The sequence below is a fragment of the Lycium ferocissimum genome, chromosome 2 (assembly GCF_029784015.1).
Source record: "Lycium ferocissimum isolate CSIRO_LF1 chromosome 2, AGI_CSIRO_Lferr_CH_V1, whole genome shotgun sequence".
Taxonomy (NCBI): domain Eukaryota; kingdom Viridiplantae; phylum Streptophyta; class Magnoliopsida; order Solanales; family Solanaceae; genus Lycium; species Lycium ferocissimum.
The window spans coordinates 61222912-61242343 of NC_081343.1; the positions used below are offsets into that span (position 1 = coordinate 61222912).

The 19432-nt window shown below is 36.7% G+C and overlaps 3 protein-coding genes across 4 annotated transcripts; 1 reads left to right on the forward strand and 2 right to left on the reverse strand.

Annotated features, from left to right (window-relative positions):
- Positions 1 to 2837: 2837 nt before the first annotated feature.
- LOC132046548 (alkylbase DNA glycosidase-like protein mag2) lies at positions 2838 to 7761 on the reverse strand. Of its 2 annotated transcripts, none has more exons than XM_059437206.1 (2): positions 6466 to 7751; positions 2838 to 3141 (listed from the first exon to the last, which is right to left on the reverse strand). In XM_059437206.1, the coding sequence occupies exons 1-2, from the start codon at positions 7491 to 7493 to the stop codon at positions 3120 to 3122; spliced, it is 1050 nt and encodes a 349-aa protein (XP_059293189.1). In that variant the 5' UTR covers positions 7494 to 7751; the 3' UTR covers positions 2838 to 3119. The 2 variants fall into 2 exon arrangements, with proteins under 2 accessions (XP_059293189.1, XP_059293187.1); XM_059437204.1 differs by lacking the exon at positions 2838 to 3141 and adding an exon at positions 3819 to 5597 and having other exon boundaries at positions 6466 to 7761.
- A 1549-nt stretch (positions 7762 to 9310) lies between these two features.
- LOC132046549 (sugar transporter ERD6-like 6) lies at positions 9311 to 16093 on the forward strand. The gene is made up of 19 exons (XM_059437207.1): positions 9311 to 9675; positions 9769 to 9831; positions 10358 to 10447; positions 10756 to 10815; positions 10915 to 10980; positions 11069 to 11134; positions 11226 to 11301; positions 11722 to 11786; positions 11866 to 11958; positions 12092 to 12172; positions 12298 to 12382; positions 13928 to 13974; positions 14049 to 14111; positions 14198 to 14257; positions 14387 to 14446; positions 14562 to 14621; positions 15110 to 15224; positions 15313 to 15442; positions 15777 to 16093. Exons 1-18 carry the CDS (start codon positions 9484 to 9486, stop codon positions 15423 to 15425), a joined length of 1455 nt encoding a protein of 484 aa, XP_059293190.1. The 5' UTR covers positions 9311 to 9483; the 3' UTR covers positions 15426 to 15442; positions 15777 to 16093.
- Positions 15602 to 18739, reverse strand: LOC132046550 (uncharacterized). The gene is made up of 4 exons (XM_059437208.1): positions 17866 to 18739; positions 16302 to 16391; positions 16137 to 16204; positions 15602 to 15885 (listed from the first exon to the last, which is right to left on the reverse strand). The coding sequence occupies exons 1-4, from the start codon at positions 18565 to 18567 to the stop codon at positions 15750 to 15752; spliced, it is 996 nt and encodes a 331-aa protein (XP_059293191.1). The 5' UTR covers positions 18568 to 18739; the 3' UTR covers positions 15602 to 15749.
- Positions 18740 to 19432: the final 693 nt, after the last annotated feature.

The window sequence follows — 19432 nt, forward strand, 5'->3', positions numbered from 1 at the left end:
GAATAACCGACTCAATTGATTTGATTATTTTTTAAATAAAAACCGATCCAAACCGAACCGTGAGCACCCCTAACTACTGGTGTTACCTTGTCATGTTTGGCCTATGGGAATTGGATCTTTTTGCTCTGTTCAGGAGTAAGACTGAACAGGACATGTCGCGTGGTTCCTTCATACTTGCTTTTTGATTTGAAAAAGTCTCTCCATTTATTGGAATGTGAAAATTTTAGTCGTTCCGTCCCAGTTTTACTTTCCTTTTTTGTCTGTTTGAAAAAAGTACATCTTTCTACATTTGATAACTATTTAATTTCAAACATCATACGTGGCATGTTTAAGACTACAATATTTAAAGGGAATTCGCCCGCATTGTACACAGCTTTAATTTTAGATCACATAATTTAAAAGTCTCTTTATTTTTCTTTAATTTTTTCTAATCAAACTAAGACACTTAAATTAGGACGGGAGAGTATGTGATTACTTCTTTATTTCGCAAATTGGTGAATTCACACAATTTCCATCAGTTGAGACACAAAATAATTTTTCAAAAATAAAAAATAAAAAAATTCATATCGAGTCAAATATTACTGCATAATTTTGTTACGGCGGAATTACTGTTTTCTTACCGGCAAATCCATATATAAGACTATTTGTGAGTCTGTTAGAACTCCAGCACTTCATTAGTAGTACGAGAAGATATTGGCTGAAGAGCGAGGTATAGTGGGGGTCCATGTATGGTCCTGCAAGAGCAAAGTAAAGGACAGGCAAAATCTAATGGGGGAAAATGGACTAGTCACATCACCAGCTTGCACGCTTTGCTACTCCCAAAAAACTTAGTCTCCGCAGAAATAATTAGTGGGCTCTGTATTCAGTATTATGGTAAACGCTAAACACGCATAAAAGTTTCACATGCATCCATCAATACCGGCTACTATCACGACTCAAATTTCCTATTTATTCAGCACGTATGTCCCAAATCACGTTGAGAAACTAAACCATGTTTGGTCATGTTAAAAGAAATGGGTATTGAGTCTGACTTGATCTTAAAGTTAGTTCATGAGGTGATAATTGTACAAGATAAGATACAAATAACTAATCCTTCAACAAATGTGGGATACTTCACTACTCCTCACGCTAAGGCTTATGAACGGGAGCATGAACAATATAACATAAGACCCGATACACAATAATAGGGACAAGCATGACTCAAATTCCATGTTAAAAATGAACTTCGAGCCTAGCTCAAAATTAAAAGTTAGCTCATGAATTGAGGATTTCTCAAAATCGACATTCCAGGATCCCTCAACTAATATTCGTTAATTGGCATTCTCATTTTTGAGCCCTCTTATTAGTATGTACTTTAGTCCAACATCATTAATAACGAAAAAGTGTGCATTAATTAATTATCATTATGATAACATAGATCATGATTCGACTGGTTAAGGTTAGAATTAAAAATAAGTGACCGAAGCAAGTGCTTTTTATTAGTTTGATTTAGGCAGACGTTGTCGTTGACAAACAACAAAACTGAAGGAATAGATTACTATTGAAAAAGAGAGGGATTGCGTAACGGTTGTGCTAACAAAACCAAAGGGAAGTCGCATAAGGCAATGCTCATGTTATTTGCATAATTGTTTCGTTAATTTCTTTTAAACTTAACGTGTACTATATCGTTTCACTGTGACATCTACACTCAGAAAAATCATTTATGTGTGCCACAACAAAGGAGTACAGCTATCATAACTAGTCTAAATTTTACACTCTTGACTCTTGAGTGAAGACCGGTATCATCAGTCATAGCATCTTTTTAGATGTAAATCATAGGAGTACTATATTCTCCAGATATAATACAAAGGTCCATTCTGGAAAAGCTCTTAAAGGCTGAAATTAATTTTAATCATCTTTGACATTAAAGCTGGAATGCTATGGTTGGTTAGCGTAAAAGATGAGGAGAAGAGGCTTTAAAGTATATTTTGTCGTATCCTAAGGGAATAAAAGAAGAAGAAAAGTAAAACAAGGAATGATAAGCCATCATGCCCATATATCGTCAAATAACTCAAGGATATGGTGAATAAGTTCTCCCTACTAGATTTCAACGAATGTACTTTGCATCCGGAGTAAAGTTGGTATACGTATCGCATATTAGATTAGTTTTTCCCCACTAATAATCAACACATTCTTGGTCCCCGTAGCTCTAACCAAAGATAAGAGGGTTATTGTAATACGCAAATCTAGAAGCGTGACGGGTGAATATATTTTCACCTAAATATTTACATTCTATCGTCATATTTTCTCAATGATTGCAGTTCAGGAATAAGATCTGTAATACTTTTTCTGTATGGTGGGTAATTACCCATGATAATTGGATATCTGTATCTCCGCCAAAAGCAACAGAATAAATTCCTCTGCATGATAAAGAGGTATCTGCATGCTGATTGCTGAATACCACCGATAGGTTAGCAGCTTTTGAAGATGAGATGACACTGACTGACGCAACCCCATTCTCATTTAGCGGACCATTGCTCATAGGTTCAGCCCAACTATACAGGTTGATGGAAATACACAACCCAAATTGACAAGCCCCAATAGCCCATAAGCCACTAAAATCAGCAAAGAAAGCATACGAGTTGATATGAAACCTTTCTAACGCAAAGTGGCGACAAATCCACTACCTAATTAAGTCCATTTAGCAACATGTCACATAGGCTATATTTGAAAACCCACATTGAGTAAACGCTATGTATCCCAAATACCCAGACAGCACAAGGGACCAAAACGAAGACGAAAAAAGCAGTACATTCTCCGATGAGCAATAGAATTAAGAGAAGGCCAAAAGTAAAAAAAAAAAAAAAAAAATATTAATCATTATTTTACCCTTTTTACCGTGATAATGCAGTTCCCTACAAAAATCATGAGGGTCTGCTATTTACAAGGCCTCTTCAGTACCTTACTTTTTTGTAATAACTCTACTGACGAACCTGAATAACTGAAGCATAATTGCTTCGTTATTACAACATTCAGAATCCCTATCATAAAAGCTCAATACTAACATAAGAAACTATTGGCACCAACAAACTTCAGAAACCTCTTCTCTTTTCGCATGGTTTCCAGCATCAGCACCTCAGTCATTGGCCCCAGATGCAAGCCCTAAGACCAAATTTTAATGACTCAAAGATAAGTATCCTGGTATGTCACCCAAATAAAAACTGAAACACGAATATAAATAAAACGAAACAACCTAATACAAGGAAGAATCTAGGGATAGTGTTAAGAGTAGCATAAAACACAGATGTCAATGCATGATAAGAGCACAACAAAATAACAGTGGAAGGGGGAAAAAAAAAGTGACTCTCGTATGCTGATATGATGGATATAATTGATTACTGTAGCATCTTATGAGAACACCCGGGCAGGTTAGCGCCAAGTGCAAGAGAAGTGGAGTAATTATTTTTAAATCAAGGATGTCTGCTAAAAAAATTCGAGGCTTAAAGAGGATAAAACTTTTTTTTTTTTTTATGACATGGGAACCCACAGCCGCTACCTTTTGGGTGCGCGCGATGACGTAAAACCCACTCCCGTGCAATAACTCGCAAACCACACAGAGAGGTAAACCGCACTAGGCAAGCCCCGTGCGACGAGCTCGACCCGGAAGGCAAATCCCTCGTTGTCGTTGGCGGGGATTTCGAATCTGAGACCTCCATTATGAAAGCCCCATGTTCAACCAACTGAGCCACCCTTGCGGGTTAAGAGGATAAAACTTTTCTCTGATCAAATAACATAAAATCCTGTTTACATCCATTGGGAGTCGGATCACGTGGTAGGTATATAATAGTGACAAATATAAGCTCTCTAGGAGCTAGACAAGTGGTAAGAGCACAACATGTGACGCTTGGTTAAGTGCACATCACGAGCTCGAACACTAGCGCAGTCAAAAACCTGATATTTAAGTGGAGAAGGGAGTAGAAGGTCTGGCCCATCATCGACATCACGGAAAACTTGGAATTGGCATAAGTGAAATTCTTTTGATCATTTTGACATAGATAAATTTGTTGTCAACGCACCAATAGATAGTCACTCCAATAGACAAGCATTTTTACTGCAAGTTCGTAAAAAGGAAGGTCCCCTCAGATTTGCCAACCAACAATGACCAAATAGAATAACTTCACTCGCAATATTGTCCACAGCCCTTTTAGAACTATTGTTGTCTTTAAGATACAAAACCCATTGGTCAAACTCATTGCGCTTCTTCAGAAATTCATTTAATTACGCAGATCACTTTCTATGCCATTACTATTCTCACAAAACAAACCAAAAAATCTGGTTATAGTATAATGGATATTGCAACTAACTTAGAACAAAAAATCTCCATATCTTGCTGCTTCTCTTGGCAAGATGGCAACATTTCTGTTCACGACATTTTAATCTCCTTTATAAAGACTGGACAGCTCTCCCTGATGTTCCATCACATAATCATCTACCAGATTAGTCTAGACCTCGTAAAGACAAAAAATTTGAATTGTACTTTCAGATCTCGAGTAAAAATTGAGGACATGATGAAGGCAGTATTCCTACACTGCCCCCACTCCTCGACCCCAACCCATCGAGTGACAAAGATAAGGGAGAGACGGCATCATTAAGAGTGTGAAGCAGTATCAAGACAGGTAAAGTTAGGATGGTTTTATGGAAAGAAAAATCATGTTGCCTTGCATCTAACATACTTCCCCTATCCTTGTTCATAACCCCTACCTTCAATCAAAATAGACAAGTTATAGCAAGAGTTTTTTCTGATGCAAGGATGATAAATAGAAGAGGGATTATGTATAAAAATGGTATGGACGCAGAACTAATTTACTGGCTAAGAAGTTCAAAAATTGCAAATCAATTTGATACCACAGCTAAATATTCATAAAATATTTGACTAAAAGACAGTAATTTCACTTTTTTTTTTTTTGTGGGGGGGGTGCTTGTGGCGCAGAAAGAACCAATTTTAGTTATCTGCTTATCGCTAAAGTTGATTTTCCCAGTCTATAAATGTAAGGGTTATTAATCTCAAAAGAAATCCTCTCAAAATCTGATGATTCTACATCGTAAACTAATCAAAGATAGGGGGTGTAAATAAGCCAAAACCAACTCTAGGAAAGCGAAGCTCGGCGTGAGGCAACTGGAATGCAGCTTGGACCATTCGAGCTTGAAACTGGGAGAATCGAGTGTGGCCTCCACTGCATTCAAGAAGCTAGAGCTTAGATCAATCAACTTCCCCATGATCCTAATTCATTTTTTATATAAGCACATGATATGGCTTTCCCTGGATAGGAAAAGATACAAACATGTGAGCAATTTAAAAGTTTTTTCTTCATACAATGCATTCTACACTTGAGAGTTTAGGACTTTAGGTAAAGAAAACACCTCAACATACACCTTGTCATTAGAAGTCATATTTTCATATTTGAGTCCATGTAAAACTGTGCCCTACTTTGTTTCAACTAGAAGTCTGTCAACGGCCACCTTCTCTCTCTCTGTCTTTTGCATTCAGCACTTATGCAGCGTACTTCTTGTTCATTCATGGTACGTATTTTACATCTTTTCCTCCTTCAGCTATGCATCTTTTAGCATATGCATACACAAAGCCAAAGCCCAATAAGCATCAGCCTCAGTCAAGCTTCAAAGATTCCGACTTATAAAACCCACACCATCTATTATAGCTTCAGAAATAAATTCACTAGTCCAACGGTCACGAGTTTTAAGTAGCTTGGAACACTCGCACACAATTCCTTAAACCAGAATCGCCAAAAGGAAAGCTTTATTTCTTTGCTCATACAACAATCCGGTAGGTTTCAGTTATATAATTTTCATCATATTGAATGTTTTCAATGCATAAACACCATGCACCCAAGGAAAACAAAACTGCACATCGGCATTTTGCAGCCACATACACATACTGTAGCCAGGCAGGAGAACAAACTGCCTTCTTGATCTTTCATTCCATCTCGACACAATTGTTTAGCTAATGAAGAGGTGGTCTTTTATTATAAGTTGCCCCTCATCTGCATTCAGATTTGAATTTTTTTTTATTTATTTTTTTTTGGATAAGGAGTCGGATTTGAAAGTTTATCAATTTCTAGATATAAACTCAATTTGCATGCTTTATAGTACCTGATACAGGGGAAATTCAGAACCAGTGACTAACTATGACAAAGGTATTCTAAAATCAAGTAAATCTACCACAACATCATAGAAGACTTTCACAAGGTGAATAGCCAATTTAAGCACAGGTTGCAATCTTGAATCACACCCAATTTGGGTGACCCAATACACATCATTCATGCAAAACATCTACATTTACACTGCAATTCTATTACTGTATAATAGACAATAAATAAAGGAAAGAAATAAAAGACAAATACTTACGAATCATATTCATTTATCTAGAATATATCATACAAACATTCAGAAACAAACTGGTTCACATACCCGAGGCTGCCCATGCCATTAATAGGCTCAAGAAGTTGCAATTGATGCTGTTGTTGTGCCTCCTGTTGCGGCTCAATTTGCTGCAAGGGCTGTATACGACCACCCTCCATCACTACTGCTGCAGTAGTTGGTGTCCCCTTTCCCTCAATAAACCGCCACATATACCACGCCCCAACGGACCGGTATGGCTTCCATTTCTCACACAATTGCTCCATTTGCGACGGCCTTGGTAATTCCTCCAACCCATGCAGCATTTTTACTCCTTTCCTAACCCCCAAGTCACTAACAGGCAACACATCAGGTCTATGTAGGGAAAATATCATGAACATATGTACTGACCAAGAACCAATCCCTTTCACCATTGAAAGCATTGTAAACAATGACCTATCATCCATCTTTACAACAGTTTCATCAGACAAAATCCCACTTTTATACTTATTTGCAAGGTCATACAGGTAACTTGCTTTTCTCCCTGATATACCAATCTGCTTAAGCTGTTGAGCAGATAAAGAAAGAACAACATCAGGGCAAACAGCATCTTCACCACCACAAAGAGAAAGAAAACGCGTGTAAATTGAAGTTCCTGCTTTATAAGCTAATTGTTGGTAGAGAATACTCTTACAGAGTGCAAGAAATGGAAGTTGGTGTGACTCAAAAGCTGGAAAAGGAAGAGTATCTATTAAAGAACAAAGAAGTGGGTCAGCTAATCGCAAATGGCGGAGAGCATTCTCAATTTCGCCATTAGCAGATAATGGTTTGACAATTTGGGGCAAAGATTTTGTTGATTGTGAAGAACCCCTTCGACGATTCTTGGTGATTGTAACTACAGATTGCGAGGAATCAGAAGGTTGAAGGGTTTTTTGGTCATTAGTGGAAGAGAGTTTACGGATTTTTTGGGGGCGAATTGGGATTTTTGAAGGGTTAGAGGGATTTGGGGGAATATCAACGGTGGAATCAGAAGTGGGTTGAGATTGAGATAGGGATGGAGTTTGGGTTTGGGTTTTTTGAGTTTGGGTTTGCTCACCCATTGAGAAATTTGAGAGTGTATTTTTTCTTTCTATGGGGAGCTGAGGGAGAGGGGAAATTGGTGGCGATTGAGAGGACAAGGCGTTGCTGTTGACTGTCGAATTGGGGAGCTAAAGGTTTGAAGTCAATGCAGTGATGAGAGCCAACTCTAATTTAAAGCAAAAGTAAAAGGGGTTCCTTCCTATTTGGCTTCTGTAAGATCGTTTTTTCTCGTAGCATCATTTGGTACTTCAGTTCTTGGGGAGTATTTCAAAATGGGGCCCCTGAGATTCCCATATTGCACAATCTTTCTTCATTTAATTTTTATTTTTTTCTTAAGAGCTCCTTAGAAAATAAACAAACAAAAATTTTAGTATAAATTCAACCAAGAACTGAAAATTAGTTGCTGATAAAACATAAGAACTGTTATCTTAAAATCTACTACGATCTCTTTCCTTTTTCTATTGAGTATCAAATCTCACCTAGACCCACATGTGGGATTATATTGAGTTTGTATTGAGCATCAAATCTAAAGGAAAATAAAGCTTAATCCAAGCGCTGGAACTAGCAATGTGACGCACATTGAGCACGACCTAATTTAAAAAATTCTATTATGTAATCACATTCAAATGCATAACACGTAATAAGACCACAACTATTATTGCCGTAATTGTATATATTTCATAAGCATTAATCGGTAATCAATCATATATTTAAGAGATGCGAGGTTCAATTAATTTTGAAGAATAATAATGTCGACGTGCAATTATAAAAGCAGCTCAAAATAAATAAATCAATAACCACTTTTATATCCTTGATATCTGTAGGATGACTATATATATGGAGGAAGAACAAGGGTCACCAAAAGAGAAATGCAAGGAGAAAAAACAGTGAATAAGTATTTAAAATTCATGGTAAAAGGACAAAGGATAGTACTCTCTCCGGATCAAAAAGAGTGTCTACTTAATCGTTTTCAGACACTCGCTTAAAAAAATACTAATTTCTAGAAGAAAAAAAATACTAATTCCTAGAAGAAAAAAATACTAATTCCTAGAGTGTATACATATGCTAGATTTCCATCGGTAGTTCAGAAATGCTAGGTTGATTCTTATTCTTCTTATCTTTATTATATGGCTATTTTGTTGCACTTTCCGCCTTACATACTCGGTACAATATTCATACTGACGTCCTTTCTTGTGGATTTGCGTTCATGCTGCGGTGTAGATAGACGGACGAGGATCTTCCACAATAAAATGTTTTTCCGTGTACTAGTTTGGTTGGTGGGCTCCCTTCTTCCCCGGAGCACCGCCGAGTCTGGATTGTATATGTATTTTGTGTTAAGGCTATGTCGGGGGCCCCGTCCGACCAGGTATTTCGGTCGTATTGCGTGAGGCTTTGCGACGGAGTCAGTGTGTCTATGCACCAATTATGTTTTGTTAGTGGATATGTTGACGTCGCAGGCCCATTATATATATATGTGTGTACGCATGACATTATATTCATAGTTGGCCTTATTTTGCCGTTTAAAACATCGAGGATGCGAGTTATAAGTTGGTTCGCTCGGTTTCCGTAAGATGCCGGGTGCCCGTCACGCTTTACCCAGGGTTGGGGTGTGACAACATGGTATTTAGTGATAGAACAACTAGTAATTGTGCTAAATTTGTGAATATTCACAAGCAAAGGGAGTAAATGTACACACTCCAATTAATTGAATGACAAATATATTTAGTCAGAGGACCAAAATTATAATTTCTCAAATTAAGGGATCATGAGTGTCATTAATCATAGAAAAGAAAGACAAAAAAAAAAAAAAAAAAAAAAAAAAATTGAAACCAAAAATGAAATAAAAAAAGTGCCCTTCCCGCTTCTATTGGGGGTGGAATGCTTCACCGTTATTTTAGAGTGCAGTTGCGAAATGTGCGCCCATAACAACCTTCATGAATCCCCTTCAACATCCTCCTTTGATCTTTCACCTTCTTCATCCCATAGGGAAACAGAAGAAACGGAACAACAATGAGTTTCCGAGATGATACCACCGCTGATGATGGGCTTCGAAAGCCCTTACTTCATACCGGCAGCTGGTATCGTATGAGTTCCCGGCAGTCCAGTATGATGGGCTCTTCCGCCCAAATCCTTCGTGAATCCATCTCTATTTATCTTTGTGTCCTCATTGTTGCATTAGGCCCTATTCAACTTGGCTTTACCGTAATGATTCATCTAATTCTTCACCATCTTGCATTTGCATATACAAATTCTATGATTAATAATTATATTGTGGTTTGCTTTGTAATTTTGTAGTGTGGTTACTCTAATCCTACCCAGTCCGAAATCACCACCGACCTTGGACTTACCATTTCTGAGGTATTTTTGTCTTAGTAATTTTATTTCATTACTATTTTTTATTTTTTTATGTACAAAACCAACAGCAACGGAAGATTTTGTGGGTGTATTTTGTATGGCGAAATTAATCTTTCACTGAGAATGTTTTCTGATGCTTGGTTACCCAGTCAATATGTTTTCTACATAAATATATATTAAACATTAATACTAATAATATTAGCAAATTGGGGAGTGTTTGATTAAACTATTGAGTATTAATGTTACTTGAAGCAAGTAATATGAAGTTAAAATTGAAACTAATTATAAGGAAAATGATTTCCAGTCAGTAAATGAGTGTTCCATGGAAAACACTTTCCTTCCTACCAAACGCACAGTGTATCCAGTGTAGCGAAGAGACAGGTTCTAAACGGGAAAATATAGAATTAGTGACTGATGGAAATGGTATGCCACGAGGGACTTTCCTTAAAAAAGTTCATAGGTGGCAGGTTTTATTTAGTATCTTCTTACTGATGTATTGTTAAACATAGTGTTACTTTTTAATGGACAGTTCTCAGTCTTTGGATCATTAGCAAATGTTGGTGCAATGATTGGCGCAATTGCAAGCGGTCAAATATCAGAATACATTGGACGAAAAGGGGTATAATTTTAAGACACTTTCAACTATTCAGTCTTGTATTCTTAATGCCTATAAAGGAAGTTTGATAAAGGACTTACTCTATGCATAAAGTATGGCTAACTAATGCAAGGTAGTAAGGTGTGCCTATATAGTGCACAACTTTCCTTTGCATTTCTGCAGAAAAAAATGTATTCACACATCAAATCTGTGAGCTACATGTCAGCTAAGGAGCAACTCTACCGTTGCTCCAAAACTCGCCTCAACAGTTTCTTTTTTTCTCTTTCTGGTTCTTTAGTAACTTTTCTCAGTTACCTCACTTCGAAATGCAGACACTAATGATTGCATCAATTCCAAATATTATTGGATGGCTCGCTGTTTCATTTGCCACGGTAAGTGATTAGTTGTTATCTCTTGCACATTCTGGCTGAATTTGCATCTTTTATAGGTAATTAACTTGAACATATGTTTCCTTTTTCAACTTTTAACAGGATGTCTCATTTTTGTATATGGGAAGATTGTTGGAAGGTTTCGGTGTCGGCATTATTTCTTATGTGGTAATCTTGAGTGTCCAACTTCTGTAGTTGTTCTGAAGTTTTGGTTAATAGTTCTGCTTACTGGAGTCTTCTTGCTTGTTATCTGCAGGTGCCAGTATATATAGCAGAGATTTCACCTAAAAACATGAGGGGAGTCCTTGGATCCATTAACCAGGTTGGTTTTGTATTGAGCTTAACAGTCATCCTCTGGGTTTTATGATTTATAGATATAAATGGCTCGTCATAATTTGATCTCTTGGCATTAGCTCTCTGTAACAGTGGGGATAATGCTAGTATATCTGTTGGGATTATTCGTAAGCTGGAGAGTGCTTGCAGTTTTAGGTGAGCAATACGGTCTTCCTTGTTAAAGTTGGCTTAATTGCAAATAGATTCCCTAAGCATTCGGTGATTGACAAATTGATTGTTATCTTATTAACTTTTCTATTCTTAGGACTGTAGAATTAGTTGGAATTTTTTTATCAAGTAAGCACTTGATGACATTCATCTTGCTGAAAAAAGTTTTTCTTCTTTCTAAAATCCCCCCTCCTTTTAGAAATATCTGAAGTTATTCTTCATCTGCAATTTCATTGAAGCAACTCAAAAAGACTGAATAAGCTGATGTTTTTCTGTGTATTAAATAGAATTTCCCTTCTTCTTTTTGGACCGCTATAATATGAAGTCACTTGCATCCTTAATTTGAACATATTTATTAGTAAACCTTTACATTAGTTAACTTTTTCAACTCATAATTCCACTCTGCAGGAATGTTGCCATGCATGATTTTGATACCTGGTCTATTTTTTATACCTGAGTCTCCTCGTTGGTTGGTATGAGTTCCAAACTTATGTTTGTCACGACTAGGCTTTCATTGTTATGTTATACTGATGTCAACGCCGTGTTATTTAGGCTAAAAACGGGCTTAATGAAGATTTTGAAACTTCTTTGCAAGTTCTACGAGGATTTGACACAGATATATCAACAGAAGTGAATGAGATCAAGGTAATATATTGGACGCGTTTAATGATGGTTTCTAAACTATTTTGAACCCTCAAATTGCACAATAGAAACTTCTTGCAATGCAAACTACTATAAATGTCTTCATGATCATTTGTTTCTCCTGTCTTTGTCTCAGAAATCTGTGAAATCGTCAACTAAAAAAGTTACCATTCGGTTTTCTGAGCTTAAGAGACGGCGATATTACTATCCTTTGCTGGTACACATTTGTGTTGGATTCTTTAATTGCTAACTTATATGATTATATCTGCTATCCTTGACTAGACAAGGACTTGAAAGCCCTTACTCTTGTCAAGACTAACTTTATGGGGTGATTTTGTTCAGGTAGGTATTGGACTGCTCGCACTCCAGCAACTCAGTGGAGTTAATGGTGTTTTATTCTATTCCAGTAACATTTTCAAATCTGCTGGTCAGTTCAGTTCCTTGATTATATGTAGAAATGCATAACAGGATCATCAAATGATTTGATACTGGCAGTTACAAGTATCATTGTGCCGTTCTGTTTGTTTTTTACTCTGTTGGTAGAAACAGATAGGAAAGTACGATTCTGGATAGCAGAAATGGGAAAAAGAATTCCATGTTTGCATGAAGAGCACAATGAATCTCTTCCTCTGCATCCTAGATAACACCCTGCAATAGATATGGGGATGAGAAAGACTTCGTTTTGTGGGAGGGGGGAGAGCTCAAAAGACGAATTTTGAAGTTTTGAACCATTAACTTATTCCATCTCAAAAAGAAATTTTAACTTATTAATAAAAGAAGTGTTAAAGCTATCAGTTGTAAAGAAACCCTAAATCAGCTGGTTAATCAGGCCCACCTTTTAAAGTTACTCTTGAAAGCAAAAACAAAAAGTTGACTAAAAACGATAAACAGTTTCTTTTTAAGTTGTTTTGAATTAATTTTTTTAATGTTTGTGAAAATGAAGTTTTGATATTTTTAATTTATGTCCTTTTTAAATTCCTCCCTGTACTTCTTGCTTTTGCTTAAACATATGCCTGGCAATCTGATTGATGGAAACTGATATGGAACTTGACCATCTAGGTCTGCTAGTTCATGAGTGTCCACATTCACATATGCCATGCCTTGTGAATTATTCATTTCATTTTGTTGGTTCCTGAGAAATGATTCCTGTGTTGTGTCCCACAATCCTCATTCAATTATCTCTCAGTAAATAGCTAAAAAACGTGAAGTGCCATCTGTGATGATCTCTCAATCTAAGGTAATATGCCATTATCCAGATTCACGTACACTACTGTTCCGTAAGGTGATATGCCATTATCCAAATCCACATACACCACAGTTCCTTTGGGTGGGTATTTGGAAAAACAACTTTACCAAACACTAGATAGAGACTAGCATAGTCATTTGTAACCCAACCATGTTGTAGCATGATATTCACCTAGAACATAATTTTTCGTTATGTTGTCAGAAAGAGATGATGAATTGGAGAATGAAACAACAAAAAGTCGGGCCCATTTCAGTATGAGGTTTTTGTAGTGGTTAAAAAAAAAAAAAAAAAAAAGGTTTTTTTTTATATTTATTGTCACTACCTCCCCGTGTCAGGATTGGGTAATTTGTGCGCCTGCTGCCTTCCTTGGATGTGGTAGCCGTTTCTCAGGCTCCCTCTCCGGAATCGAACCCTAATTCTCCGTCACCCGTCACCACCATGGTAGGCCACTATCCTACCATCGAAAGTTGATAGGGTGTGCAGTTCCCCTATCAAAAAAAGAAAAAAAAAGACGAGACAATGAACTATGATCTTAATTCTACATTAGGGTGTGCAGTTCCCCACTCTTAGAAGGTATCACGAGCCTGTTCTTTTATTTGCCGAATTAATCCAGGTGTATCAGAATTAGACTGTATGAATAACACCACATAATCATAGAGATGCTATGGAATGTTCAACTGGTTCGACATATGAGTTTAATCTAATTGCACTGCCTTCAATGCGCAGGAATTCATTCCAATAAAGCTGCAACATTTGGTATCGGGGCTATTCAGGTAAGTTCCCTCCCTTTGATCTAATGTTAGTTTATATAGATATAATATTCCGCGTTAATATACATCTTCTATAGGTCATTGTCACTGGTATCTCTGCATCACTGGTGGACAAGGCGGGACGCAGGCTACTCCTGATTGTGAGTCCTTCCAGAAATTTTCACTCGAAGTTTCTATTTTCTGAAAAAGAATACAAATGAATAACTTGCTATACTTTTTTCTTCAGGTATCCTCATCCGTAATGACCGCCAGCAGCTTCCTTGTTGCAATGGCATTCTTCCTGAAGGTCAATTAGTAAAATTTACATTCACAAGAATTGATCAAGCAACTATCTAAATTTAATGAGATTGCTTTCTTGGTGTTGAGACTGACTTTCTTTTATTGTCACTCCACAATTCTTTTCTACTTAATCCAGGAGTTCACGCCAGAAAATTGGCATTCATTCTTTGCAGTATTGTCTCTGGTTGGACTTGTGGTATAGTTCCTGTCTCACCTTCTATTATCCTCACCCTACTATCCCCCCTGCTCTCATCCGTGTTCTGTTGTTGCATTCTGTCATTTCTGAGACCCTTTACCTATTAATTTTCCAGGTTTTGGTGATGGCATTTGGTATAGGATTGGGATCCATCCCTTGGATCATAATGTCTGAGGTATAACAAAGCTAATTTATTGTTCATGAGACCAGATAAGACAGATTTTCCTAAATATAATTAAATATAGAGCATAGACAAAGAACGCCTATCCACACTTTGTAACATGCTCAAAGAACGTAGTTGAGAAATTCTAAGCAAAACTAACAATAAAGATCTCCCTTGTTAAAGGTGATGATGTTAGTGTTAAAGCAAGATCAAGCGTTATTTCAGGTTTTCTTAACCTATGAAGGGCTACTTAACTGCCAGGATAATTGTGTGCCTTTCCTACAAGGTTTTGGTTCAAAATTTCTTCCTAGAAAATATTCTTATTGAACTTGAGAGTTGAGATGTCCTTCAAGCACAGTAGCGTAGGTTTTATGATAGTCTTTCTTCTCTACGATTCAAGAGCCTCACTACTCTAATAAGTACTCCTTTTCCATGGCAATAGGCAGTGTGTTCTGTTTACCTTCTTTTGCGACGTCGAAATTTTTTAATTGGTTGTGCAGATTCTGCCGGTGAGCATCAAAAGTCTAGGTGGAAGTGTTGCAACTCTGGCCAATTGGTTTTCAGCATGGCTTGTTACAATGACAGCAAATTTGCTTTTAACTTGGAGTAAAGGAGGTCTCTCTCTCTCTCTCTCTCTCTCTCCGTCTGTCCCTATCTATCCAAACCATGCTGGGAGCGACTCTAAAGACTGTATATTTGGCAGGAACATTTGCTATCTATGCACTGATATCAGCTTTTACGGTGGTCTTCGTGAGGCTTTGGGTTCCAGAAACCAAAGGGAAAACACTGGAAGAAATTCAGCAGTCCTTCAGATGATACAGAATAAATTTGCAGTAAGACGATTAAATGGAACAAGTGATGCAATTCCAGCCTGACAGAAAACTTGTTTTGTTCCACATTTACCATGTACCACTATATATTGTCTTGTCCAAGAAGTTTTTCTTGTGTCAAGAGACTTCTACTGCATGTGGACCAAAAATATGCAATTTGCAATATATATTTGTATTAAGACAGCAATTTTAAATTCTGAACCCCAAATTACATAGTAACTAATATTACCGAGGAAACACAAAGTTATTTTCCTTTCCATAGACAAAAAAGTTACATGATATTAGATAGTGAACTTTGTGGTACTGTCCTTCACTTCTGGGCTTTTTCTGCATGCAGGGAAGTAAGGAACTGCTTGAGACACTTGTTGTAAACGCAAGGTCGTTCTAGGTGAACCAGATGGCCTGCCTTCTCTATGCCATGAAATGTAGTCTTGTCACCTAGTTGACTGTCATCATGTAATGCAAAACAATCATCAGGTTTATTCAACTTCTCTGTGGCACTTCTACTAAATTATAGATGAAGTAGTTTAATTTAAACACACGGGCCATATATCAAAATGGTGCATTGCTGAACTAATTATTACTATAACTTCTGTGTAAATAAACTGCTGGTGGGAGTTATTGTATACATCTAATGGACCTCATATATGCTTATTTGAGTTTATAATGCAAGAGCATGTCAAGCCTGAACACTTACTCTTTCATGTTCTGAGCAAGCTCCAAATTGAAAATTTGGTCATTCTCACCCCAGAGGAGATGTATTCTCTGCCAAAAAAAGATGGAAAAAATGGCTAGTACTCTCATACATTTCTTAATTCTTTGTCTGAAATATTGAAGAGTAGAATCATGAAATGCCAATTACCTGTGGAAAATTTGGAATGGTTGTTTCTTTGTTGCTCACCACCAATCCTTCTAGCAGTTCCCCTCTTTCCTTTCTGTTGTTGAACATTACCTGACATATTGTCAAGTGAGGGAATAAGATCCTTTGCTCGGGTTAAAAACTTTTTTATATGAATCACGAGGGTGACATCTATGTCGTTTCATAGTATTAATATAAGACAAAAATTCCTCCTCGGGATTATTAATCCTAGTTTCACCAAGTTATGAACTTATTACTCATTTAATTATCTTGAAAGAAACTTGAGAGACATCCAAGAATACGGTTTAAGAAACTTCGAATTTAATGTATGAACGTTTTTTTTTTTTTTTTTTTTTTTTTTTTAAATATCAGCACCTTTTATATCTCGACAAAAAGATAGTTGGTCGTCAAGTGGTTAGGTCTAGTTGGTTGAGCGAACTGTGCAGTGATGTCAAGTATATGAAACATGTTGGTGGATACAATGTGTAATATAGTCAGATAATTATGCACGGCTACGTGGTGCCTTTTCTTAATAAGTGGGCTGGAAAATGTTGACAAATCTATAGTGAGATATCCTGTCAATGCTGCATATCTTCAAGTTGTGGCCTTAAAGGGCAAATCAAAGAAATACATGCGAGAAAGGAGGGGCTGTTACAGCTGAAGCCAGCCCCGCCAAGAAATGCATGTCAAAATTAAATGTATAACACGTTTATCAATATTTCCAATATAAATATGCACTGGTGCGAGGTTTATAATGACGAAAGTCATTTGATAATAGACTCTAAACAATTGACTCCATTAATATTTGATATTAAGGGTTAGCTGATCACCCAAGAAAATAATTTAGTCAAGTTGTTAATGAATCGAATTGGCTTTCAATCTCCTTATTTTCTTGTCTCTTTTTCTTTTCTTCTTTTTATATTCCCTTTATTGGCAAACAAAAGGAAAACGTGTTCCTGAAATAGATTAAAGGCTTATGATCGTGTGTAACGAGTAACGTATATAATGACATCATACATGATGCTTCTTTTGTAGTACCTTTCAAAGAATGAACATTTTGTTTACCATTAGCTGATTCAGGTGAAGATTATCAAAGCCACCCGTAATCAATGGCTAAATAATCTGTATAGCTTGCAAACTAAATACCGTAATTATATCACGAATTTAACTTATAGTATGTATTATTGGCAATATAATTTTTCTTTTTTTGCAATTTCTTTAATTCTCTGTTTTATTTTTTAAATTATTAATCCCACTTTTATGGACCTTTACATGTGATTAAACTCTTAAATTATGGAGTAAATTGCTATGAGTTTTCATGCAGCCATAGAATTAGGAGTCATATCCGAATTTAAGTTCGAAACAAGTAAGAAATACATTATCCAAATAGGTACATAATCAAATATGCAAGAAAAGAAAAGGAAGAGACACAACAATGAATATATCACTACTAAAAAATAGGTATAAGCAACTGATAAATTCCGTAGCTAAATAGAAAAATTCTTTGCTAATCCTATCTGGCGGATTGTGCATATATTTACGAGTAATAAATAGTAAATAAACTAACCTCAAGAAAGTCCCTGTGAAGGCGATCAGGGAACCAAAGCTTCTTATAAGCAGCTACTTTTAAAAGTGCCTTACAACCCTTAACAGAAGTAGGCAACAACAGCTCCGAAGAAGAAGAAAACCCCAAACCACTAAGCGTCGTTGTGCTAATCGAATCAGTCATCGCCAATATAGAACCAGACACAACTAAAGCCTCAACTAGATCAGGAAACATTTCAGCCATCTTAAACGCAACCATCCCACCATAACTAAACCCAACCACAACACATTTTTCTATACCCAATTTCCTTAACCCTTTAGCCAAACACTCAGCTTGAAAACCCGGTGACCTGTCCGGACTATCCGTAACTGACCCGCCAAAGAAAAGCAAGTCAGGTACATAAACGGAGTAGTTTTTAGTTAATGCACCTACTTGGAATTGCCACGTAACTATTCCTTCGCCGGCAAAGCCGTGGACGAGTACGACTACGGGTTTGTTCGGGTCGGGTTTAGTGGTGGATTCGGGTGAAATGGCGCATTGGTTGTTGGAGAAAGGTGTTGTGGTGGTGAGTTTTTTGTTTTTCTTTGGTTTTTGTATGGTTTCAGAAGGGACCCAAAAGTTCATTATAGTGCCAGGTTCTATTTCAATACTATGAGGTTTTATTCCAGCCATTTTCATTAGCCAATATAACAAAGGCCTTTGTGCTTCTACTAAGTTCACCATTTTTCTCTCTTTTTTTTTTTTTTTTTTTTTTTTTTTTTTTTTTTTTTTTTTTTTTTTTTTTTTTTTTTTTTAGAAGATGTTTGTATGGTGGAATTAGGAGAGAGGTGAAGCGGAAAGATGAGAGAAAAGAGGATTTTTAAACTAAGAAATGGAAGGAAGGGTAGGTGTTGGGTTGTTATCTGTTCGTCATTAAAGTGAGAGTTTATATTATACAATTACCAAAGATGATGCATGAAAGGGGTAGTTGGTATACTGTTTCATCTACTTCTAGATTGTTGCTATATTCTATTCTTAGTGTGCACTGTTAGTTCATCCAAAATTTCATTATCTCTGTTCTTAGTGTGCACCTGTGGGATTACACATGTATCTCTGTTAGTTCATCCAAAATTTCATTATTTCTACGTGTGAACTGTACTGGTAAATGACTAAACGAATACTTGTAAACGCCAAACCCCACAAAACCAACAACAGCAACAAACAACACACCCAGTGTAATCCCACAAGTGCATAAGATTTGATTACGAGGTAGGATATACGCAGACTTTGTTCCTATGTGAGGTAGAAAGACTATTTCTGATAGAGCCTAAAAAATCAAAAGAAGAAAGAAATAGAGAAATACTACAAGCAGTCAATCTTTGTAGCGACAAAGGTCGCAACAAATGTCCGTTTAGTTGCCATAAAAAGTTCCTAACCCTCTATTTGGATGGTTGTTTCCCGTGGTTCATTAATGTACAGTATGGTATGGTACAGTATGGTGTTGTATTGTATTGTATTGTACTGTATTAATGAACACAATGTTTGGATAGACTGTATCATTTGTTGTGTTTTAATAACATTTGTATTGTTTGGTTTGACTGTATGGTAC